This window comes from Tenrec ecaudatus, chromosome 2 (assembly GCF_050624435.1).
Source record: "Tenrec ecaudatus isolate mTenEca1 chromosome 2, mTenEca1.hap1, whole genome shotgun sequence".
Classification (NCBI taxonomy): domain Eukaryota; kingdom Metazoa; phylum Chordata; class Mammalia; order Afrosoricida; family Tenrecidae; genus Tenrec; species Tenrec ecaudatus.
Genome location: NC_134531.1, coordinates 170,289,392 through 170,314,133, shown reverse-complemented (window position 1 = coordinate 170,314,133; position 24,742 = coordinate 170,289,392). Strand labels below are relative to the sequence as shown.

At 46.5% G+C, this 24,742-nt stretch overlaps 1 protein-coding gene across 6 annotated transcripts in view; it reads left to right on the top strand.

Annotated features, from left to right (window-relative positions):
* Positions 1-24,742, top strand: part of EBF1 (EBF transcription factor 1) — a 470,411-nt gene that overhangs the window by 3,355 nt on the left and 442,314 nt on the right. For all 6 annotated transcript variants that reach the window (XM_075541905.1, XM_075541904.1, XM_075541903.1 and 3 more), the window contains exons 3-6: positions 196-259; positions 889-944; positions 11,472-11,545; positions 24,402-24,470. In XM_075541905.1, coding sequence (XP_075398020.1) covers positions 196-259; positions 889-944; positions 11,472-11,545; positions 24,402-24,470 — 263 coding nt within the window. The remainder of the gene's footprint in view (positions 1-195; positions 260-888; positions 945-11,471; positions 11,546-24,401; positions 24,471-24,742) is intronic.

Below are 24,742 nucleotides of genomic sequence, written 5' to 3'. Positions count from 1 at the left end.
TTAGGAGTTTCCCGGGAGGGGCGAGGGTGCAGTCGGTCCGAGGGCGCCCAGCGGGATCAGAATTGGCGGACATTTCTGATGGCCCTTCTGCAGGGCCTGGGGTCTGCGCTTGGGGAAAGTTGCCTCCAAGTTGGTTCACTCGCTCAACCCAACCTTTCTCCTGTCTTTGTGTCTTTGCGCCTTGCTGCAACCCAGGAAGCCAACAGCGAAAAGACCAATAACGGAATTCACTACCGCCTGCAGCTCCTCTACAGCAATGGTGAGGCTCCGTGGGGTCTGCGCCCAGATCTGGGGCTCTGAGGCAAGAACAGGGCGCTGGGAGCCCCAGGAGGGCGAGAGCGCCCGCGAAGTGGAGTGTGGAACATCCTAGGGGGGACCGGCCTCCCCATAGTTTCGCCGAGGAGGTTTCACTGGAGGAGGTCCGGAGAGCCCTGAGGGCGGTTGTGCGTCTCCTGTCTCCGTGCACCTGAGGCCAGGTGCAATGCCCGGGCCCTGGCAGGTTCACTAGAATTCTCCGTCCTTCCTGGGGTCCGTTCCCATGGCTTGACCCATAGACCTCATAGACTTTAGGAACAGTGAGGGGCCAAGGACTTGATGGCCCCTAGAGAGAGCTAATGGACTCCCACCTTTGCAGTGCTTGGAGGGTGGGTTCAGAGTTGTAAGGGAGAATGGCCAGGGAGGGGCACTGCCCTGGCCTTATCAGCAGCGCTCCGAGGGGCTGACTTCCAAGAGCACTGGGGGAGGCTTAGGCCAGAGGCCCTTCAATGGACACTGGGGAGGGGGACATCCATAGTCCCCACCCTTCCTGGAGCGTCTTTCTTTCTTTTCCCTTCTTTGTGCATATCACCTCTCACTTAATTCTCTTTCCTTCGCCCTTCCGCCCCCTAGGGATCCGAACGGAGCAGGATTTCTACGTGCGCCTCATTGACTCCATGACAAAACAAGTAAGTTTCTTAATTCCACTCCACAGGGGTGACTCCGGGGCACGCAGTTCGGGGACGTCAAGAAGTTGGCTGCCCGCCTCCTCCGGCGGCTCTGAGTGCCCTAGCGAGGGAGCTGGGGCTCGAACTCTGAAAACTAGGGTCGCCTTCACAGTCGCAGTCAGCGCAGGCTCTCTCAGTCGCTTCTTGAGCTGGCTAGCGACCGCCGCGTGCGGAAGAGGGTTAGACAGAGTCTAACTCAGGTCCTGGGTAACTCAGGTCTTTTAAATGAAGATCACTGGGTGTTGAACTGGAAGAGCGGAGCCTGAACTTCCTCTGAGCAATCTGGGGAGCCCCAGGGGGCGCAAAAAGGTGCCTAGGAGCCTTGGTGCAGAGTGGGCTGAACCTCTGAAACCTAGACCAGGCGTGGGGCCTCTCTCCTGTAACAGAGCGAGCGTGGGGAGAGTGGGGGCAAAGCTATCTTCCCCAGAAATGGTGAATGGGCAGAGACTGCGGATGGCCCACTTCAGATTTTTTTTGTAAAGTGAGGGTGGTGATGATGTTGGACCAAGCAGCCTCAATTGTTAGAGGAGGTTTTGCAAAAATCATCCTGCTTTTGCCTCCAAGTTTGGCAGGAAGCCAGGCAGCATGAGTGAGCTTGCGGTCTTAAAGGTACATGGTCGGCATTTCCTTAAGCTCGCCAACACGCGGGTGACAAGCAGTATACATTAAGGTTGAGTTATGGTTTAAAAGATACAATTATGAGCCGAGTCAGAAAAGAAGCCTGACGTTTTAATGAGGCACAGGAACTCCCCCCACCCCCACCCCTCCACCTTAATTTTAAGAAAAAGTTTTGTTTTAGAATTAAGTAGCTAGTTAGGTAGCAGGAGGACTTAGTAGTTGAAAAAAATAAGACAGCTTTATTGGGTGGGGGAAAGAAATTAGAACAAAGAGAAAACTTATCTTTTGTGTGCCAACCACCAATTTACTTTAGGAGTTAAAACTATTTGCTTGGTTGTGATTTTTATTGTATTCCCTTTTAAAAAGGGGGAAGTGATATTTTTTCCAAAGACACTATGTTGGAAAGTTTCACAACAGGGTCTATTTGAATATTTTTCAAAATTGTTTTCAGATAAAGTATGACTTAAATATGTTGTACAGAGTGCACTCTGATAAGCTTTGGGAATAAAAAAATCTACTCATGAAGAACCAATTTAATAACAGCTAACTTTTGTTATTACTCTCATATTTCATTGTGACCCACATAGAAAACATGAGAGTATAAACGTACTTAAAAAAAACACAAAAGCAGATATCTGTTGGAATCTATTACATGCTATTTGCCCAGTGCATTTAGCTTTCTTGAAGATCTCTTTATTTCTTAGTTGATTATTCAGATTAAATCCACGTTTATATTTTTAGACTTGGTCTTATTTCCCTTAATATATTTTGATTGTTACGTAAGATAATTTCCTTTCATTTGGATACTGTATTTTATTTTTAAATTTCTTTTCTGCCAAACAGAAACACAAAAGCTTGTTTTCAGTAACTATTTAAACAAACATCAAAACAAAAATGTCTGAAGTGGAGTTTTGTTTCAAAATTTGTCTTAGATACCCTGGATAGCCTTTCCTGCCATTCTCATTAGAGGCAAAAAAAAAAAAAAAAAAAGAAAAGAAAGGAAAACAAGGAGGGGGTGGTAGTGGTAGGGGAATAGGGAAAACATGAACTCTAATATATATTCCATATACATTTGTTAGGATTTGCATTTTATTTTTATTTAAAATCATTTTGTTGGGGGCTCTTACAACTCCTATCACAATCCATATACACATCCCTTGTGTCAAGCATATTGGTACATTTGTTGCCATCATCATTCTCAAAACATTTGCTTTCCATTTGAGCCCTTGGTATCAGCTCCTCATTTTTCCCCCTCTCCCCGCTCCCTTCTCCCAGGATTTACATTTTAAAAAATAAAAAATAAACCAATAGGTAAGGGCAACTTGCTTGTGCCAATATCAAATGTTTAATGTATTAAAGTGTAGGCAGCACTATGAAAGAAATAAAATTGTTAAGGAGGCAAACTTGGAATATGTTTGAAGGAATTAACTTCTTTCTGATTTAAAACTTCCCCAAACTTTGAAAACACTATCAAGAATGGATTTTCCATTATGAAATTAGCTGGATTCTATGAAGAGCATGGGAGAATAATCACTTGAGATAAAAAAGCAATGCATTAAAATCATCATATTAACGACATCGGGGAGCTTAAGGAAACTGTAGCTTAAGGTGTTCTTTGATTGTGTGATACTATCATAAATTTGATCAGTGAAGAGGGAGAGGAAGAAGGGGAGAAGAGCCAGAGATAGTGTATTTTTAATAATAGCAGGTATGAGAAAGTCATTTAGTTTACGGTGACAGCTCATGGATAGTGAGAACTATGAATGTATGGAATTATACATTGGTGGGGAGTGACCTGGAAAAGCTTGAAGTAATTATTTGAATTTGGCCTAAAAATAGCAAGAGAAGAAAATTTTGAAGACATACCTGTTTGTTTTGATAATAATTGCTTAAATATCCACCTTCTCTGTATTCCCTACCCGGCATCTGGTTGCTTGTTTTTTGATTAGGTGCAGTCAGAATTTTGGAAGTATGGTAACTTCTTATGTGCACAAGTAGTACAATAGTCTTCAATGGTGTGAAGAAGTGTAACTTGCCCCAACCGTGACATAATGATTCATATTTAAGGCTTGACTGATGAAATAGTTACATTTTAGCCCTCTGTGTAATTCTTGCATATGGATTTAGGAATTTGATATTTACAAAGCAGAATAAGCTAAGTTCAGATATGTGACGAGTTCTAAGAACGTCATATATTGTGGAGAGACTACCTTACCACTGTTGAAGTGTCCTTTCAATATTCTGTTTATCGTTATAATATCTTTCCTACCAAAGGTACAGCTGTATGTTTGCGATCGCACCTCCTTGGCCTACTAGTTTGGCTTAAAACTCGGAGGGAATCGATGGCAAACAAAGTCCCAAACTCTGTGCATTTCACATGTTCAGAGAATGCTCCTTAGCGTGGGTGGGGTAAGCCGCTTTCCGGCCAAAGAGAAATGTACTCAATCAACCAAGATGTATTGGCCTGACACAGCAGTTCACGCCTTTTCACAGTGTCTCATTAGATTATTTTGAGTAGAGAATCTTAATATTGTACCCCTCCAAGAAAGACACAGCTTCATCAGAAGTGAATGGGTGTGGATCTGAGCCCCTTAGCTACACACCACTCTTGTAGAGCACATAGAATGATTTTGAAAAAAATTTGTCCCCCCAACTAGAAAATAAGAAGCTTGCGTTTGGGAAGGATTGTTCAAAACCAAGTTTAGCAGGACTAAAAATAGGCTGTTTTGTGTCATTGCTGTTTTGGGTGTTCCATTAGTGAGCATGCAGAAAGCACTGTCAGACCCCACAGTCCTGGCCATGGCGTCCAGAAACACTCTCCCCTGCAGAAGCGCAAGTGTATGGGGTGCGGGGCGGTGGGAGAATGGCTCAGGTTTAGTATGCTTCATTTCAGATGTTCAAGTAGTATTTTAAATATAATTGTGTTATATGCCTGTTTCCATGAGTTATGTAATCTTTCAACAGAGAAAACAAACAAAAAACCCTTTAACTTACCTTCCCTCCCGCCATCTTGCTTTAAAAAAAGTGACATTTTATGATTCAGAGAAAGGGTGCCTGATTCCTTAAGGTTATCCAAAACGAAACCTTCTCTGTCTCCAAATAGCAGTTGTTGTTGTTTTTAAAGGAGAAAATAGTAGCTATTCAATTTTTATATATGTGAGTTTGCAGGTAGATGATGTGGTGCGGGGACCCTTAGAAGTCTCAGTACAGAGTCCAAGGTACAGGATCCGAAATGCTACCAGGTGTCTCTTCCCTGCTAGACGCCTGTATACATGTGTTTGGATGTTGCTGGTACTTTCAGTTATTGATGCAAAGTGCATGTTACCCTATTGATGGTTTCATTATATCCTGCCACAGTTATGTAGATTGGATTAACAGCCTTTTCCATAGATGATTCTTCATCGATAGATAAACACATTTTTCATATATCGATAAGTTCCAACAGAACTCACCAGGCCAACAGAGTGGCTCTTTCACATATTTGGGGAAAGGAACAAACAACAAAAGCCTGGGCAAGTTCATAGGCAGGGGCCCTAGTTCAGCAGTTTTCTCTCTCCTTTGGTAGCATGGCAAAAATGCAGGTGATTTAAATTTCCTTGCGCATAGAGGAATGGAGAAGTTTGGAATTTTTATGCATGATCAGGACCTGTGTTTGGGAAAATGTAAACTCATCACAGTGGAAAATGTGTTGTTTGGAGTCTGGGGGTGAAAACAAAGCTGATGGCTTTGGAGAGACTGCCGGAGCCAGATGGCCTAGTACTTCCCAGTCTGGCGGTCCAACTGCTCCCTCCTGGGTAATATACAGCCATTTGTTCGGGGATATTTACGCTAGAGCTGTTTCCATGTGAATGTTTGAATAGCATTAAAAACGAACTTATTAGGAGTGATGCATCTAGCACACTCGTGTGCCTGCATGATGGTCTGTTCTCTCTCTTCTCCTCACCTATATTGCTGAGAAGGATCGAGGAAGGGTTTTGCACAGTGGTGCACTGTGGACAGAGTTGTAGAAAGAGAATAATTTGAGCTTAGTGACTCTGTCATTAAAATATGTCAGCGTTTCGAGCCAAACTAATGGAAAGACGGGAAGCCCCCACCTCAAAGCACTGTTGTGAGAATTCAGTGAACTCGGCATGTCAAGTGCTCAGAACACTGCCTGGCACATATTCAGTGCTGAATAAATTAGCTGCGTTTATTATTTTATTATTATTATTATTACCCCATTGCGTTGACAAAGCCAATTGTATCTATTAATATCGATGTAAGTGTAGCTACCTTATGGGTGAGACGTCTTTATTACTGCCGGAAGAAGAAATATAATGTGGGATTGTTAGAGTGATTTAGCTTTTAGCTTAGCATTTGAATGGTGTAAGGATTTCAGTTCTTTGAGATATAAAAGATGCATTCTACAGACAACTGTGTTTGGTATATGTTTTTTTAAATTCAAACTGTGACGTAGCTGAACAGTGTATTAAATATGATATCATTTCTTCGCGACTTTCCTAATGCGGTTCTGAAAATGTGCCTGCTTAGCCCCTGAGCTGAAATTACGTCTTTTCAATTTGCTCACCAGTAGCCCAGCTGCTAATTGAAACTGCATTATTATTCTTTAAGTTCTTATCCCGTATTCATGTTGGATTTCTGTCTGACATGACTGTTAGTGAAATGTCAGTTTTTCAGTGTTTTCCTTTGGCCCAGGTTAATTTTTGACCCAGGCTCCATCATCACCTACTGGAAATTTCTAAAGCTACATTAAGGTGTGTGTGTAAGCGAGGAGGCGTGGGTCTTGGCGGTTGCATGTCATGGTTAATATTGTCGTGTATTGGTATTATGGGTGCTCATCTTATTTTGTGATTGGCTTCAATTCTTGGTAACTTGCTATGCAAGGCACACTGGCATTCTGTATTTAGAAGACTATTTCTGACTGAAGGAGGCGTTTAGTATCTTCATGAACCAATTCTTCTCTAAGGGAACACATTTTGTTAGTTGAAAAATGGGTAGTATATTTCCAAGGTTATTTTTTTTGTATTGAAGTGGAAAATTGGGAGGGGTTTTCTTGTTATTGTGGTTTTTTCCTCTTTCTTTCCTTCATTCTTTTTTTAACTGGCGATGACAAGTGTGCTATTGTTTGGTTGTAAACCAAGAAAGACTTTTAATGGAAACATTTTTTCCCTTCAGATCTGGTTGAACCAAAGTCAAAGGGGTTCTCCTCAATGCCTTTTATTTTAGTGTGGAGCACAAAGAGTTAAGCCTATCAGGGGAGTAAGCAAAGCTCACTTTTCTGTCTGTCCTTAGCCTCCTATTGAAGTGTGATCCTGGGGGTATGTTCACCATGAATTTGTCCCTGTGCGGTCTCTAGCCGTAGTGAGTTTCACGGAGCTCTTTAAGACGCAGTGATAGGGTGGAAAGGCAGGAAGGACACTTCACAAGCTGCTCTCTAAAGCAGTGGCCATCCAGGCAGGTTGGTGTGTCTTGACAGACGGGTTTCTTTTCAAAGATGTTATGAGTTAATCTATTACTTGAGCATTTGCAATCACAGGCTGTGCAAATTCCCAGCACTGTTGTTACCTAAAGCTGTGAAAGTTTAGCCGTTCTTAATTCCTTCTTTAAAAAAATGATACATATATATGTTATTCTAGGTGGGGGGTGGGGGACCGCCCAACCTGAAAGTTAAAACAGTATTGGGAACTAAAGCAGGGTTTTTGGTTTTTGTTGTTAATTAGAGGAACACAGTGAGGCGAGGGAAGCTAGTATGTGAGAAAAATAGCAGATCAGATACAACTGGGTCCGGTTTTGACAACTTGGTTACCAATTTTGCTCCTTCTTTTTTTCTTGTAAAGTTGAGATGAAGTTAGTCGGCGTACTTCCCTTCCTGTGCAAGCTTCCCTTGGTGCCTGTAGGGACTTCTTCACCAGAGGCAGGCTTCATTTCAGGAGCGTTTTCTTCTTGAGAGTGTATTTTTGTTGTTGTTGTTTGATTGTTACTTTGGTTACAAACCTCAACTTGACTCACCACCAATTGATTTATTGAAATCATATTTTATATGCCCCCTCTGTCGCAGGCCTCCCACCCTCACCCCTGATAAACACATTGATTTATTTAAACCTCTGGTGTCTTTGTCGCTCTCACAGCAGACTACCTCTCTCGTAGTGAGCAGGCGCGTGATTTACTGTGGAAGATGAAAATAAGCCTTCTTCTTGGTGTGCCATTGTCTGGGCCCTAAACCAGCTGTCTATTAAAATGGTTTCACTTAAAATAGTCAATGCTGTTTACATGCTTCTGTGATCTCCCAGCTTTACTCAGACCCCACAGAGACACATATTTAAATTAGCAAACAAAGAAAAAAAGCAGCAACTTCTCCCCAAGTTTCTGTTTGAGGGTCCCTTGCCTTTCGGGCTCACCGTTGTGGTTTGCTCAACGGTGGAGCATCCGTGACATTTGCGCTCAGCGTGGACGACCCGGGATTTGGTCTGTGCTTCCCAGGAGTGTGTGCAGGCTGGATGGAGAACTTGGTGGCATTTAAAAACAAAAAGCCTATTACAGACACCCTGTAGCAGAGGCATTTGTCAAATTAAATATATAATATCTTCCTACACTGGAGTCTCACCAGAATATTGATTTGGGGGCTCATATCTGTGTAATGTTGTCCTTTTTTTTAATGCCCCCTACACAGGTCTCTTTAGTAACAAAAGCTGCTTAGCTGGGGCTGGAGGTGGATCTGCCTTTGAGTGAATTACCCTCCCAAGCTAACCCATTAACCTGAAGTTCTAGCTTACTCTATTTACAGGATTTGGAGTCCTAAGCCATGGCCAAATGAAAAGACTCCTGTTCTACTTGCTTATATTTCAGAAGCCCCAAGAAGCAGCGCTTCCCTCTTGGCCTTGATGTGCTGAAAAATATTTCTCTGCAGGCCCCCAGGAGAGGGAGAGCAGAGGCTCCTTGTGCCCACCCTCCTCCAGAGAGCCTAACTGTCTCTGAGCCATTCCAAACTCCTGGTTTCATTTTTCTATGCTTGATTTAGAGAAGGATTCTCTGTTTTGACTCTGCTGCCCGCAGTGAAGTGGCAGTTTGGTATTTGGTAAGGAGATGCATTCTGGAGGCTCTGCGCCTTTAACAAGCGATGCTCAGGAGGTCTCCTGAGACAGTCATCAAGACAGGATTTCTGGGAATCCAAGGATCGCCCACTGCTTTGGAGGAGTCTTGAGCATATTTGCATTGCAGCCTGCCTTTAGCTGAAAATCCTCGTGGGCCCACAGATTTCAGTGGAACCAGCGTCCCCGTCCCCAGTAAAACGCATACCAGTGTCATCTAGAGAGCAGCCAAGTGAGAAGTTCTGGTGAAAGTGACATACGTGAAACCACGCCTCCTCTGAACTGTTGTTTCCTTCTTACCGTGCAGACAGTCTCATTCATGTTGGTGACTTTAGTTCCCAGGTTACTTGCATTATGAGTGTGGCATGACCCATCAATACATAAAGCAGAAGTTATCAATGATATTAGAAACCACACAGAAATGGAGTGGCTATAGAATTTATCAGAAATGCGTCACTAGAGTGTTTCACTGCCCTGTGTTAGATCTAATCAGTTTATTTATGTGTTTCTCTGGCATCGCTGCAGTGTTGGCAATAAACAATGTAGGCAGATATTATTTTGGTTTGGTTAAAAAAACAAAAGAAACAATTACAATTTCCCGAATGCATTTTCTTGAGGAAAGTGACTTCGTAGGTGTAGAAGAAGGTCTTCTTAGAATACAGAGAAGCACCAGACGTGCTTGCCTGCACCAGTGGATGGACGTTTCAGGAGGAATGCTACATGAACTTATCTTCGATGATCTCCCCAGAAGGGAGTTATGAAGTACACAGGGTGAAGTGGTGACTCTGTAGTGAAGAAGCCGGTCAGGCAGCCCTGCAGGACAGCAGACACTATTTTATCCAGGGGCGGCCAGTGGTGGACCAGTTGGCAAGAGGATTTGGTGCACGAAAGAACTCCCCATCACTTCTTGCACTCTCTTGTCCCCAAGTGCCTGAGTTTCACCACGAGGGCGCATCAGCCAAACCCAGATTGAGGGAAATTCTATAAAATAGCTGATCTGTATTCTTCATCAATGTCAATGTAATTGAAGCACAAAGACTTAGGAACTCCCGCTGATTAAGAGACGCGTGACAATGAATACAGCAATTGGGATTGGCTTTCTTTTCGCTGTTAAGAGCATTATTGGGTAAATGGTGAAATCTCAATAAGATCAGTAGATTAGATTATTATTATCAATGTTAATTTTCTGACTTTGATAACTGTACACTGGCTCTGGACGAGAACGTCTCGTTAGAAGGAAACATGCCCAACTATGCCTGCAACTGACTAGCAAGTGATTTAGGGGAAAAAGAAAAGAGAAAAAAAGAATCAAGCAACTGTAGTCAAATGTAAACTTTCGGGGAATCTGAGTAAAGGGAATTTTTTTCATAGCCTTCAGTTGTTTTCTGTAAGTAGAAAATGATGTTAAACTAATAAAAAATGCAAGCCCATGATGGGCTAGCCACAGAACATGGGCTTGATAGGTCCGTGGTCAAGCCGAGAGTGCATTTCTCCTCATGCAGTAGTTTTCCCCTCGTTGCTAAGTTAATTTTGTCACGTGATGATGCGTCACAGCCAGCCCCTGCTCTGTGGACCTGCACATGCCGGGCCCCAGGCCACTCCAGTCACGCCTCGATCCCGAGAGTCCAGGTTCATATACAAAGCGCATCAGTGCCAACCACAAGTCAGCCACAGCAGCGTCTCGTCTGTATGTACTAAATAAGATGGCCTCTTAATTTAAGTCATTTTGTCACCAAGAAATGGAGGGTTATCTGAACGTGTGAAAGTAATTTTATTAACAATTTGAAGCTGTGTTACATTAGTATTATGCAGTGATGCGGTGTCAAATTCGTTAAAATGCAGGCCCATGCAGCGTGCTGCTCTCCTGCTAGCTGTGTGCGTCTCTTCCTGGTTATTAACCCTGAACTCCCAGAGAACCTGTCTGGGGACCGTACGCAAAACATCCGCGCGCATATTGTAAAGAGCTGGCAGAAGCATCTTGCGTGGAGAGCTCGTTGGGGACTGCTGGTTTCGGGGAGTTCGACGTAATTCTCCTACGGCTGGAACCCTAACCCGCAGCCAACATATGTCCGTGGGAATGACGGCTTGAGTGGGTGCACACCCTGGGACGATACAAGGGTTTAGCCTGTTGGCAGGAAGAGCGATTTTTTTCCCCCTGACTGATGACTCATCTCAGAGAAGTCACAGTTTTTGAAGGAATCCCTTGCCTACAATCCCTACCCCCCACCCCACCCCCGCACCCCGACACACACACACACACACACACACACACACACACACACACAGACTTATCCTCTAGTATTTGCCAGGAGAACATTAGATGTTGGGACTGGAAGTAGGAAAGTGAGAAAAATCCAGACATTTGTGTATGTACACACTTGTCTTCACATACACTGACATTTGAATCAAATCCATGTGCTTTTTTCTCTATTTTAAATAAACAGTGCCTCAATCTGCTTAGCCTTCTGCATGTTTTCCTCTTCATTTATTAGATTTGCTTTTCTTCTGGATTGAAAGGCGTGTTGTGGTCGCCTTGACGACAGAAGCCCTTCCCACACAGGGGTCAAGAGATGCACCTGAAGGGTGATGGTTGACAGTGTCTCCCATCCCACTCGCCGTGGGTTGATCCCTCACAGGGAACCTAGCAGCCAGCCCAGTGAGGCCTTGGGCTCCTGAAAGCTAATAGGCTGATTGCGGGGTGAAGTGCTTAGAACTCAGTTGTGATAATTTGTTTTCTGCTCCTTGGCCCCATCCTGAACTGAAACCATGTCTTTGCTTACAGGCCATAGTGTATGAAGGCCAAGACAAGAACCCTGAAATGTGCCGAGTCTTGCTCACACACGAGATCATGTGCAGGTAAGCAAGGCCGCGCTCGCTCCCTTTCATTAGCAGAGAGAAGATGAATTTGCACCTTGAAACTAGGTGAACTCAGGCTGATTGTTGAGTTAACATTTATCTTGCTTCTTTCTACTAGACAAGCTGAAAGAAACTGTTAAGATGTGGGTCCCGGGTCGTAACGTGCCAGGCGTCATAGTGCCTCTCAATTATTTATTCGATTTAATCCTGAAAAACATACATTTCCATTTTGATAGCACACTGTTAATGGGCACAAAGTAGAGCCCTTCCCTGTTCCCTGCCAATGGAAATAAAACACAATATAACCCTTTTGGTGTTGATACATGGGCTCAACGGCATTGCTAGTCAAATGATTACGAGCTCGATTGGTGTCAGCAACTACTTCCCTTTGAGGAAGACTTGAAAGTGACAGAAGCCACTGCTGTGGAGGTGGTAGTGACCCTGTAGGACAGAGAAGAGCTTCCATATAGGTTTATATCACTGTAAATCAGCAAAGAAGCAGACTGCCACGTCTTTCTCCCGTGGAGAAGCTGGTGGCTTAGAACTGCCAACCTTTTAGTTAGCAGCCAAGTGCTTAACCACTATGCCACCAGGGCACCTTTGGAAGTTACACTTCCCCATTTTAATTCTCCCCATTTAAATCTTTTTTTAATTAAAAAAAATTTTTTTCCCCATTTAAATCTTATGCTAAAAATATGACCATCTGGATTTAGGCACTATTCCTCTTTAAAATCTGGTGTGTGTGTGTGTGTGTGTGTGTTTTCCTTGAATCAAATCTCTTAATTACCCCCGTATTTCCCAGAGGGAGTGAGCTTTTTTGGAAGGATGGCAAAGAGGATTCCAGTCCCTGGAAGCTATAAAAAGTCATGTTACCCACAAACAAGTGTCTTTATTTTTTGCCAGTAATCAGACTAAAGGTCTGTTGGAAATCAGGCAAGCCAAGCAAATCTGTTCCCCTAGCTTCCATGTCTGAGAGTAGACCGGCGCACTGCCATCTCATCTTCAGTGTAGGGTTCTTCCTGAAATAGTACCAGCACCTTGCCCCAGATATATTCTGAGTAGTTGGAGAAAACATGAAGGTGTCATGATGCATGGTGCTGTGTTAGCCATTCAGCCCCTTCCTGGCACAATGTAAGTTTGGCTCCAGATGATTAAGGGCCGGTTCCTTCAAAGCTTTAGCACCATCTGGGTGGGCTCCGTTTGCGGCTTTAGGCCGATAGGAGTGTAATTCGAAAGCTCTACAGGTGGAAATGAGGCAGGGAGGGCTGATTGTGCTGTTTTTGTGGAATCCCAAACACGGCTTGCCTGTTGATAATAGGTTTGCACCTTGAGGACCAAGGGTGTGAGGGGCGATGCTGGGAGAGTGGAGGGTGAGTGGGTTGGAAAGGGGGAACTGATTACAAGGACCCACATGTGACCTCCTCCCTGGGAGAGGGACAGCAGGGAAGGGGGGGAAGGGAGACTCCGGATAGGGCAAGATATGACAAAATAACGATGTATAAATTACCAAGGGCACATGAGGGAGGGGGGAGCGGGGAGGGAGGAGGGGAAAAAAAAGAGGACCTGATGCAAAGGGCGTAAGTGGAGAGCAAATGCTTTGAGAATGATTGGGGCAGGGAATGTATGGATGTGCTTTATACAATTGATGTATGCATATGTAGGGATTGTGATAAGAGTTGTATGAGCCCCTAATAAAATGTTAAAAAAAAAAGAATGATTTTTCACATATGCTCAAAAAATACAATGCTAACAAACAAACAGACGAAGCTCACTGCCATGGAGTCAGTTCTGATCCACGGCGACCCTACATGAGAAGTTAGAACTACCCCTGTGAGTTTCTGAGACGTGCCCCTTTACGAGAGTAGACGGCCTCATCTTTTCTCTGAGGAGCGTCTGGTCTGGTGGTTTCGAACTGCTGACCGTGCCTTGTGGGTAGCAGCCTAACACATAACCACTATGCCACCAGGGCTCCTGATTATACAATTCAAGGAGGCTTTGGAAAGTTGTTGGAAAGTGGAAATGAAAGATAATGGGACACTGCCACCAACTTTTAGAAGTCCCTTGGTACAGGGGGGCATCATGTGTTTTCAGTTCAGTCATGTGTCAACTTGCCACATCTTCCCAAAATAGGTTATTTTTTTTCTAGTTTTAAAGCAGTAACAGAATCCAAAAAAATGTGTGGTGATGGATTTCTTACATTAGGAGGCAAAAATAAAAAGAAAAATTAATCAGTGTTATACTGGAGAAAACAATTTTATAATTAGATCTGAGCTGTACCCTTCAGAATTAAATGAGTGAAATCCATTCTGAAAAGCATTAAAAAAAGTATCTCCTTTGTATTACTGGTTCTCTGACCATAGCTACTATGTGAACTTCCCACAATTAGCATGCCAGTAAGATGAATTTTCCATGTTCTACAGCATGTGATTCCAGCAAAATTGACAGACAGAAAAATGGATTTCAACCAATAGGCCAACTAATACCTACAGATCACAGATTTGCATCTCATATCTGCACTTGTTTGGACCATGCTCAGAATAATTCTGTTATTGAAATACTTAAAGATATATTATGCCTTTCACACACAGGCCTACCCTCTATTAATGCAGCTTATATTTTTCTGGTTTTTAAAATTCATTGGTCCAGAGTACTTTATTATGCTGGCTGGTTTTCTTTATTGCTGATGTTCTTTCTATTTTTCAGAAGCATAAAAATAGAAAAAAATAAAATTTCTCAAGCCACTGAAGGCAAATGATGATATTTGTACTGCGTGGCTAGGAGGGAAAAGCCGTATTCAGAACGTCAGCCTGCTAATGTTACAGATTGCCGTTTTCCTGGCTGTGTATAGATGTGTAAGGGGTACTGTTTGTTTATGAGGCCGCCATGACCCTATTACACAAACCTGTCATCTATTGTGTGGCTAACAGTCTTTTAAATTGCAAATCTGATGCTCTTTAGGGGGCTTTAGGAAAAAAAAATCTCACTTTCTACACCATCTTATTTCTCTTGATTTCTTGCCTGTTGTAAGTGGAAGTTGGGATGTGCTGAATTTGCACCAGGGGTGCAAATGCAGGCTCAATTATAAGCATAAAATTAGAGTCTGTTCACCATTAATCAGCCTGGCTAATTGCTATGCACCACCATTTGCCATATGGTGTGAAAGACAGCTTGCTCTCCCCAAGATGAAATTTCTTCATTGCAGACATGAAATAGTGAGGGCCCTGGATTTTAAAATAGCGTGTTTTAGATATTTAATTCCTAAACAACTTTCTGCCAAGCTTTCTATCAAGGCTAACGGCACAATAAAACTTTGCATTTATGTCACAAAAGCTGTACCTTTAGGGCACGTGCAAGGAGACACAGAGCATTGAGATCGGCAGGAAAGGCCGGGGGACTGTGTTTGTTGCAGGAAAGGAATACAAGGGAGAGAAAGAAAGAAGAGCCCCCAGAGTGGCTTTTCAGGTGGTTGCAAAGTCAAGACCTCCGTGTGCTCCATCCAGAGGAAGGCCCCGCTTTATGGGCAAGACGTGCCACTAAGGGATTATAGATATTGTCTCTTAGGGACAAAGCCTCTCTGGCTTGGTGGGATGGGTGCTTTCCAGGGAATTCTAGGGGAGTTTCTACAGCTTTGGTCAGTTGCAGTCTGCCGTAGCAATTGGCACTCCATGTTGCCAATAACTGGTGGTTAAGTTCCTAACATGTGCCGGACCTTTGCGTGATTGTTTACAGCAGAGCTCTGCAAGGGGTTGGATTCTAAGCGGATCGCCGCAGCATCTTGGGGTTAAATGTGAATGGAAATATGAACTATGCTTGCTGGTTATGGTAAGTCTGACTCGGAGCCCCCAAGCCAGGTGTAAGGGTGTGTTTGTGTGTGTGTGTGTGTGTGTGCGCGCGCGAGCGAGCGTGTGCAGCACAGGTGCAGGGGCCGGCTCTCTGTCTCAGGAACGCCCTCCTCTTTTTCATTAGCAGCATCTGGCCTCTTGTGAGTCCTCTGGATTGGCCAGTCCATTGATGTCTCCTTTTCTGCCTTTCTCTTATGCTGGTTAATTCTGATGTGTAAGATTCCAGTTTCAGCCTGGTTTCTCCAGGGAAGGCTTCCTGGCCCTGAGCTAAGTCCCCTTGCTAGACACACTCATCCTCTGTGCTTTCTCCCAAGCTCTCTTTCCACGTGTAATTGCATACTCAGGGTTTGCCTGCCTTTGCTGGACCTTTGCTGCTGAAGGCAGGGGTGCGAGTCAGCTTTTCTCTGGGCTTCAGTTGTCCTGTCTGTGGAATAGAAACCACTGCCTTTGAGTGGGTTCTTCCTCACAGGGACCCTATCAGACAAAACAGAACTCCTCATAGGTTCCAAGATGATCAGTCTTTGCAGACGCAGACTGCCACGTCTTTCTACCACGGAGCAGCTGGTGGATTCGAACTGCCGACCTTTCAGTTAGCAGACCAGTATGTAGCCACTGACCAGCAGGGCTCCTCGTTTCTGAAATGGGGGGGGGGATACTATTATTTCAGAGGATAGTTCTTAGAATTAAATGATAGAGTCTCCATGAATACTTAGCACTGTCCTGATGCATACCACGGACTGAGTGTCTATAGTAACAGCAATATTACACCCTGGTGGGGTGATGGGGAGAAAAGTTGATTGTCATCAGTGGATTCTGGCTCATCATGGCCCCATCGGGGTCAGAATAACACTGTGTACCACAGGGTTTTTAGTGATGGATTTTTCAGAAGTAGATCACTTGGCCTTTCTTCCCAGTCTTCTCTGGGTGGACTCGAACCTGCAGCCTTTCCATTAGAAGCTGAGTGCATGACTGGTCTGACCACTGGCACTCACTACGGTGTGTAGCAGAACATCTGACAAGAGAACGTTGAAAAGAAGTGAAGCTTACTAAAGCATTGATGCCCATTTTGGGGGGTCCTACTTGTCATGGTAAAGGTGCTTTCATTCATTAATTTGGCAACTACTATGAATCAGAATCGACACGATGAGAGTAAGTTTGAGCAGCTACAAAGTACTAGGAGCCCTGATGGGTGGCATGCAAATTACAGATAAGTTCAAGATGAGCAATTCAAACTCATTAGCTGCTCTGTGGGAGAAAGATGAGGCTGCCTGCTCCGGTAAGGATTTACAGTCTTGGAAACCCGTGGAGGCAGTTCTGCCCTGTCCTGTGGGGTCACCGAGTCAGAATGCACTCGGTGGCAGTAAGTGATGCGCAAAGGAAGGCCGCCTGGTGGTGGAACGGGTGATGCTCTGGGTGACGCTCACTGCAAGGCCAGCAGTTTGAACCTACTACCCACCGATCCGTGGGATCAAGACCAGGCCGACCGCTCACATCAGATCTGCAGTCTCCGAAACCCTAACCAGCCGTTTGGTAGGGTTCTGAGTCAGACCCAACTTGGTGGCCGTGGGTTTTCTATGTCATGTACTGTCGAAGGCAGAGCTCACTGTTTAGCCTGGAGATGAGGTTTGTAAGCAGGCAGCTAGAATGCACCGTAGAAAGAATTAACCATGAAGAGAAGTCCAGGCAGAGGACTACGCTGTTTAGAGGAGGGAGGTTATATTGTAGTTGGGTAGCAGCCATAAATGAGCTCTGCATGTTATATAAGCTAACTGCTTGGCTGCTCACTGAAAGGTTGGAGGTTCAAATTCACCTGGAAGTTGCACACTGCTCCCATAAAGATTACCGCTTAGCAAACCCGATGGGGTCAGTTCTAATCTGTCCTGTGCAGCCACGGTGAGTTGAAATAGGCTCACCAGCAAACAGCAAGCAGCAGTGGCAGTGGAAATGGGAGGGTCAGGATAGAGATAAGAGGTGATGAAGAAAGGTTTGGCATCTTGGTGTTGGGGCCGACCTGCTCAGGAGAGAGGTCTGCAGGTGGCTGGTCCTGGGGATGAGAGCTGAGGGCAGAGTCCAGGTGAAAGGGACCCCAGAGGCTGTTCTCCAAAGGTTTGAGTTGAGGCCCTGGGCTGAATGAGATTGAAAAAGATGCAAAACCTGGGCGGGGAGAGTCTCTGGATACACGCTTGCTTGCGGAATCCTCACATCAGCAAGGAGAGGGGGCACGGTCTGGACTTTAAAAGAATAACTGAGCTTATCAAACCCAAGGAAACAAAACCAAACACACAGTTTGAGTCGGTGCTGACTCTTAGTGACCCTGGAGGAAAGGGTAGAAGTGTCCTTGTGAGTTTCCAAGGCCGTTATTCTTCGCTGACCTTGTAATTAGCAGCTCAACGCATACCCACTACACTGGCAGGGCTTCTTCTGAACAAACGGGGCATGGAAATACAAGGAGAGTGTTTCAGAGAAGGGCAGTGGCCCATAGCTAACAGTTGTCAAGGGGACCAGACGGCTGCGAAGCCCGAGGAAAGTAGCCAGAAGGTGAGCTTTGCGGAGAAGGTTCGTCTCTGCAGAGGCCTAGAACCGGTTTCTTCAAAAGATGATGCTTCTGTTGACAGAGTGGTGGCGACTCTAGCAAGAGGACAAGTTGGCACTGAGGAGACTAATTCAAGAGAAAAGAAGGATCAAGCTTTTGTTTCATTTATTTATTTTTGAAGAATGGGAAACTTGGCACTGTGTGTGAACCGAGGCAAGGATTAGCTGGGGGTTCGTCGTTAGGTGTGGTGGGGTCTGTTTGACTCACAGGGGGCTCAGGGGTCAGAGCAGAAAGGCCCAGAGAGTTTTCTGGGTTTACTCTTCATGGGACCAGATTGTCAGGTATTTCTGGGTGAATTTGAACCACCAACCTTTGGGTTAGTAGCCAACCATCAGAGTTGTTAAACACATAAAACAGAGACAGAACTCCCGGTGGGGAGGGTCTGAGGTGAGGTAGACAGGGGCTCACATGCTTTGAACTAAGAGGACAGATAGCTTATTTTAGGACATTCGGGAAAAGGAAATGATAAACGTGTCCATTTATGTAGCACATTAAAAAAATCCAGTCATCCTTGTAAGTATTACTCTGACTCATTCTGATGCAGACGCACATATCTTATTTTCTAGCCACAGGCGCACCTGGTAAGATCTTGATGAGCACTTTCCAGCTGGGAGGTTGGAATGGTACTTTGCTCCCATTGAGAGAGCCTCTTCCTTCAGGAAGATGCCCCCTGCCCCGGGGAAGAGGAGTGGTAGGTCCCACCGCCAGGCAACACTTGGCAGTTTCTTGTCCTGATTTATGACGCTGCGCGTCAGCTCACTGGAGGTGCGCCACCTGGGTTAGGTACTAAGGAAGAGACGCCAGCATCTGTTTTCCCTGGATGTGCAGGTTTTTTCGGAGTCACAACGTCCCACAGAGGGAGGGGCTGCTGTTTTGAGTTCACGGTGTGCGTATCTCATCAGGTGCTGGGCGCCCGCCCCTGTGACTGCCATGCTGTGCTCCTGTCACGTGGGCTGCAGCTGGGGAGGTGTGTAAAAGAGTGGTGGGCCCTGCTCTGGCGATCCATCGAGCATCAGGACACTCCAAGCCCCAAACACTCCCAGCCGGCTTAAAGGTGACATGCCGACTCTGTGTCTGGCACATATAGTTGTTATTTTTCTTGTCAGGTGCCCTGGAACTGATTCTGACTCGTAGTGACCCTGTGTGACACTGTAGACCTGCTTCATCGGCTGTGATCTTTCCGGGAGCACTTCTGTGCAGCCAAGGGGTGGCTTTGATCCGTTAATCTTTCAGTTATTAGCTGCGCCCTTCACTGTGGTGCCACGACCCAGACGGAGCCTGGAAAACACTGCTTTGAGAGACTGAACACTGGCGACGACGTAACTGACAATGGATGGAAACATTTTGGATGGGAACTTCTTTCTTTAGATGTCTTAGGATCTGTTTCATATACTACGTCGGTTTACGATGAAGCCTCTTCTGTCTTAGAAATAGTAGGTTTGTTCTCCTTCGGGTTAGCCTTCTTGGCTAAGGCCGGCGCCCAGTGGGGTGGAGGCTCAGATCCACCTTGCTCGGTCCTGAGTCAGTGGGACGAATTAGCGCTGTTGAGAGAAGGGAGAGCTTCTGTTAGCATGAACGATTCTCATGGTGAGAAAGTACACACTTCCTGGGCCTAACTCTGGGGAGTGACGGCCAAGAAGCTGCAAGGATAGACTTCAGCTCAGTTTAAGAAGCCCCACCCCCTCCCAAAGAGCCCTGATGACATAGTGGTTACGTGTGGGTTGGGCCGCTCACTGCAAGGTCAGCAGTTCAAAACCAACAGCTGCCCCATGCAACCAAGATGAGGTTTTCTACTCCTATAAACAGTTACAGTCTCTGAAACCCACAGGGGCAGTTCGATCCTGTCCTATAGGGTCACCCTGAGTCGGAATAAACTGGATGTCAGTGACTTTGTTTTTTTGTCCTTATTTTACCTTCGTTCATGGAGAGTACTATTGCAGTACAAAGCAGAGCACATTGGAAGTGCGAAGATCAAGCACGCACCCTCCACTGGCTCCCACTTGCTTTCCACTCCCTGCGGGCAATACTTTTGAATTGTCTTTTCGTTCCTTCCAACGACTACTGTGTACCAGCTTCTGTTCGGCTGAGACGACAGAGATGAGCGGGGCGGTCTAGGGCCTGCCTTTGTGGGGCTGGTGGCTTAGTGTGCAGACAGACAATAAAGACGGAAACAAATACAAATCAAGTATAATGCGGTGGGCCCGATGGAGGCCTTTTGGGGTGGGGCACAGGGTGAAGTACTTGGCCACACTAGCCAAAGGTTGCTGGCTCAAACCCATCCAGAGGCGTCTCCGGAAGTCAGGCCTGGTGGTCTGCCCCAGCGTGGAAAAGTCTCTGCACACACGGATCGCCATGAGTCTGAGTCCACCCAATACAGTGAGCAACAAACAGTGCAGTGCTCTGGAGCCACACAGGGAGGGTGCGGGCATTGAGGACCCGGGTGCGGGCCAGGGCACTCCCGGAAGGCCTCTAAGTGGACAGCATACGTGCAGAGGATTCAGTGAAGTGGGGGGTGCTGGGGGAAAATTTTCTCTTCCAGAAATAGGACACCCCCCTCCCCAGCAGACTATTGAGCAGCTTGGTTTACCCAATTCACAATGTAGTAGACACAATTGCTTTCCACGATAGTGAATACGCGCTCAAACGGTTCCTTGTCAGGACTGCGCGGGACTCCGTGTTTTTAACGGGCCGTGTTGTAGACCCCGTTTTGTAGTCGCTGGAGGTGCAGACAGAATCCCGAGAGTTCCCCTTGGAGACCACGACCGACCTGCTAGGAGGAGAAAAAGGAAACACGATGCTGGGCCATGGAAACCTTTTGTGTCTTACTCTGTTGAAGGTTTCTCTGTGAGTGCCAAGTGCCTTCTCAGCCCCTTCGCTCTCTGTGTGTTGTTGTTCTGGTCTTCCTGCCTGTCTGCTGTTCTTGAGCCCCTCGGGGCCCAGCAGAGAGGGGTGCTTCCCAGCGACTCCATGCTGACCTTTGTCTGGCTCCTCTCAGGAGTATTGTTCTTTCAGGACCGTGCCTCCTCAGAGGCCTCATCGCAGACCTGGTGCTGTCGCCTTGCTTGCGGGGAGTGCTGTGGGGCCTGGGGTGGATGTAGCACTGCCTGCCAGCTTGGCTTCCTTAATGCGCTCCCCTCCACTTGCCTGATTCTATTATGATAACTTGTCCCCCATAGGTAGCAGTCATTCACGAAGTCATTTCTTCCTTCAGTCCGTCATCCAACCAACCCATCCATCCAATCCCTGTGCTTTTCTGGTCTCTCCAGACCTTGTGTGGACACCAAGTCCCAGGCACCCTATAGGGAAGAGTAGACCGGCCCCAGAGCGTCTCAAAGCTGTGACTCTGTACAGAAGCAGATCGCCACACCGTTCTCCCTTGAAGCCGCTGGTGGGTTTAAACTCTGATCGTTTGGTGTGCAGCTGCACCAGTAGGCCCCTTTGTGTTACCCTCAAAGTAAGTGAAATGGGCAGTTTATTCCCTGTGTGAAACATACGGATTAGAGGGGTCAAGGGGCAGTGAGAAAGACAGCGACCAAAAATACATCAATCGCATGTGACATAATTTGCGTGGTGTTAAATTGCCCTCAAGGAGCCCTGAGGGGGAGGCTGCCTGAGCTGAAGGTGGGCCTCCAGGAAAGCTCTCCAGGCAGTAGCAGCATGAGGGCTGAAGTCTGGAGGGGGAGTGGAGTTAGGAACTGAGTAGCCTGCTAAGCAGGGGCGTCAGCCTGCCTTGGGCTCCAGAGTCTGAAGGAATATGACCCATCAGAGGAAGTGAAAGTGGCCTGTGTGGCCAGACCTGGACACATCGGAGGAGACTAGGAGGAGTCTGGCATCATGGTCCCATCATGGACGTGGGAAACCATTCAGAGGTGACACATGCCCATCGACACGTTGGAGAGATCATCCTTGTTGTCTTAGGGGCTCCGGAGTAGAAGTAGAAGGCCGGGGCGGGGGGCTGTGGGAGTCCACGCCAGGGGGACACTGGGCTCTGACGAGGGAGAGGAGATTGGATAGGTGTGCGGTGTAGATGCCGGTCTGCAGTTCTCATCTTGTAAGCTGGAAGGGCCCCGGGAGGGCATTGAGCCCTGGAAGGGCTACAGTGAGGTAAGGAAAAAGGTCTCCAGGGGCTTGTATTGCCCACTTGCTGCTTTGAACAAGGAAATGGAGGAGAGATAGACCTTCCTGTCTGCCTTCCTCCTTGCTTCTGCGGCCTTGGGCTCGGCACACAGTCTTCCCCGCAGACTTGGCCCTCAGGCTGCAAACGGAGGGCAGGGTTTCCCCACACTGGGAGGAGGAGGAAGGCTCAGGCCATGCTGAGGGCCAGCAGCCTTTGCGACGCCGACTGGGTGCCCCGGGTCTAAAATAATGACTGGTACAGTTTTACGAAGGAGGCATTTCTGGTTCTATGACATAAGACAAATATGAAATATAATGCAGTAAGCGCTCTAGAGAAAAATAAAACAGGATAAAAGTAGGTTTGTGTGATTCCAGAGCCAGGTCTCTTAACCATCAGCTAGAACCAGCAGTTCTCAACCTGTGGGTCGTGACCTCTTTGGGGGTGGAAATGACCCTTTCACAGGGGTCTCCCAATTAATAACAGTAGAAAAATTACAGTTATGAAGTAGCAATGAAAATAATTTTATGGTTGGGAGTCACCACAACATGAGGAACTGTCTGAAAGGGTCACAGTATCATGAAGGCTGAGAACCGCTGTGCTAGACTATCAGATGATGGCACTTATGAAACACCCCTCCCTCTCCTGCTCTTGAATGCCTCACTCCCTCATTTCCTTGTCTGCCCCTGAGATACTGCTATCAGTCTGCAGGCAACAGGTTCCCTTTGAACCAGAAAGGGACGGGCCACAAGGTGGGCTGAGTGGCTTTGGACTGGGGCATTGACAAATCCCAGGTCAAACCCACTGCCACTGAGCTGATTCCCACTCACAGTGTGAGTTTCTGACACTGAGAATCTTTATGGGAGCAGACAACTTCATCTTTCTCAAGTGGAGAGGTTGGTGGGTTTGAACTACCAACCTTGTAGTTAGACCTTGAGACAAGGAGATGTCAATCCTTACTACTGTTTTCTGGGGACCTGAGAGCTAAACAAAGGAGGACTGGTTTGGAAGTGGCTTCTCTTCTCAGGAATATGTGCAGTTACAGCATGGGGGAGCCTTCCCTACTGGGGCAAGAGCCTCCCTCGGCAGAGTTGTCTTTCTGGTCCTGAAAATGAAGTTAACTAAATTTAGGTGCTGTGATTCACGTGTGTGTGTGTGTGTGTGTGTGTGTGTGTGTGTGTGTGAGAGAGAGAGAGAGAGAGAGAGAGAGAGAGAGAGAGAGCAGGAGAAAGGCCTGCTTTTTATGAGGCTCATGGTACAAAGTTAAACTCTTGGGTAACCTCCCTGCAGCACTGACTGATCAAACATCAGCTTCTATAGCGCGCCTGTTGGTATAGACTGGCCACTGGCCATTTTTTTTCCTTTGCAAACAAGTCTCAGATGGATAGGCTTCCATTGACCATGCGCAATTTTCAAAAACACAAATTCATCACCTTTTAGAAACTCCTCAGTTAACGCCCCCCCCCAAACAAAACAAACAGTAGGCATAAGAGGCGAGCCAGGGTGAGATTTTGGTAGTGGGCCCTTCTATGTCCCAGAGCTGCTGTTTCTGAGCCTGCTGTCTCTGAACGAAGAATGGCCATGGTCAGGACTGTGCTAACCACTGGCTTCAGCTGACAGGGAGCCTACCTCGTGGCCAGGGGAGGCCTTAGAAGCCAGGGGCTGTATGGACCTCCAAGTGCTCCTTCTTTTCTCCCGCCTCTCCCGCGTCTGAACTATTGTGGCACACTTTTATTCCGATAAAGGCAGTTCACCAGTCAACAGTTCAAGCTGCAGGAGTTTGGAAAGGCTGTGTGTGGTGGAGGGAAACTTCTACCTTCAGAGAGAAAAGCATCGGGACAAAGAATCCATTTAGCACGGAATGACTGGAGGGGGAGAAATCACTCATACCTCACGATTTCAGGAGCCCCACACAATTCCTGCAATCTGGAGGAAGCGTGTGAGCCACCCACAACCAGGATGTGCTCATTGGGTGACTAGAATGACTAAATACATTTTCCAGCGAACCCTTCCAACACTTCGGGCAGTGGCGGGCAGACCCCACCTTAGGGCTGTCAGCTGTGGCTGGGGGAGAGCCCCCCTTTCCTGGCCTCGCCCTCCTCCTTTGTGCAGGGAGAGGTTAAGCCTGGCCATTAACCCATAGGTGACCCAAATAGAATTTTCTGTCCCCGGGATCCGTTGATTGCCAGGTATGGCTTTGTGGTCATTCTAGCATTTGCAACCCGGCAATTTGAACCGTGTGCCTGCCTAACTGCTGATTTTACATGGTAATGGTTATACTAAATCCTTTTCGCTTTTGCTCCATAGCCGCTGTTGTGACAAGAAAAGCTGTGGCAACCGAAATGAGACTCCCTCAGATCCAGTGATAATTGACAGGTAGGGACCACTCTTCTTTCACTGGATTCTTATTCCTCGTTATAATGAAACACCTGCCTTGTGCCGCTCTTGGGCAAGGATTCGGGATGCATGGGGCCCAGACGTGACTGCTGGCCACAATGGATGCTGCGCCGGGCAGTGGCGAGGCTATTTGAAGGCCTTTCCTTGGGCTGCTCCGGTTCTGTGTCCGATTCATGCTTCTGAAGCGATAGACATGTAATTCCCCCCTCTTCCTTTCTTGACTTTCTGTGTGGCTCAGTCCTCATGCTGTG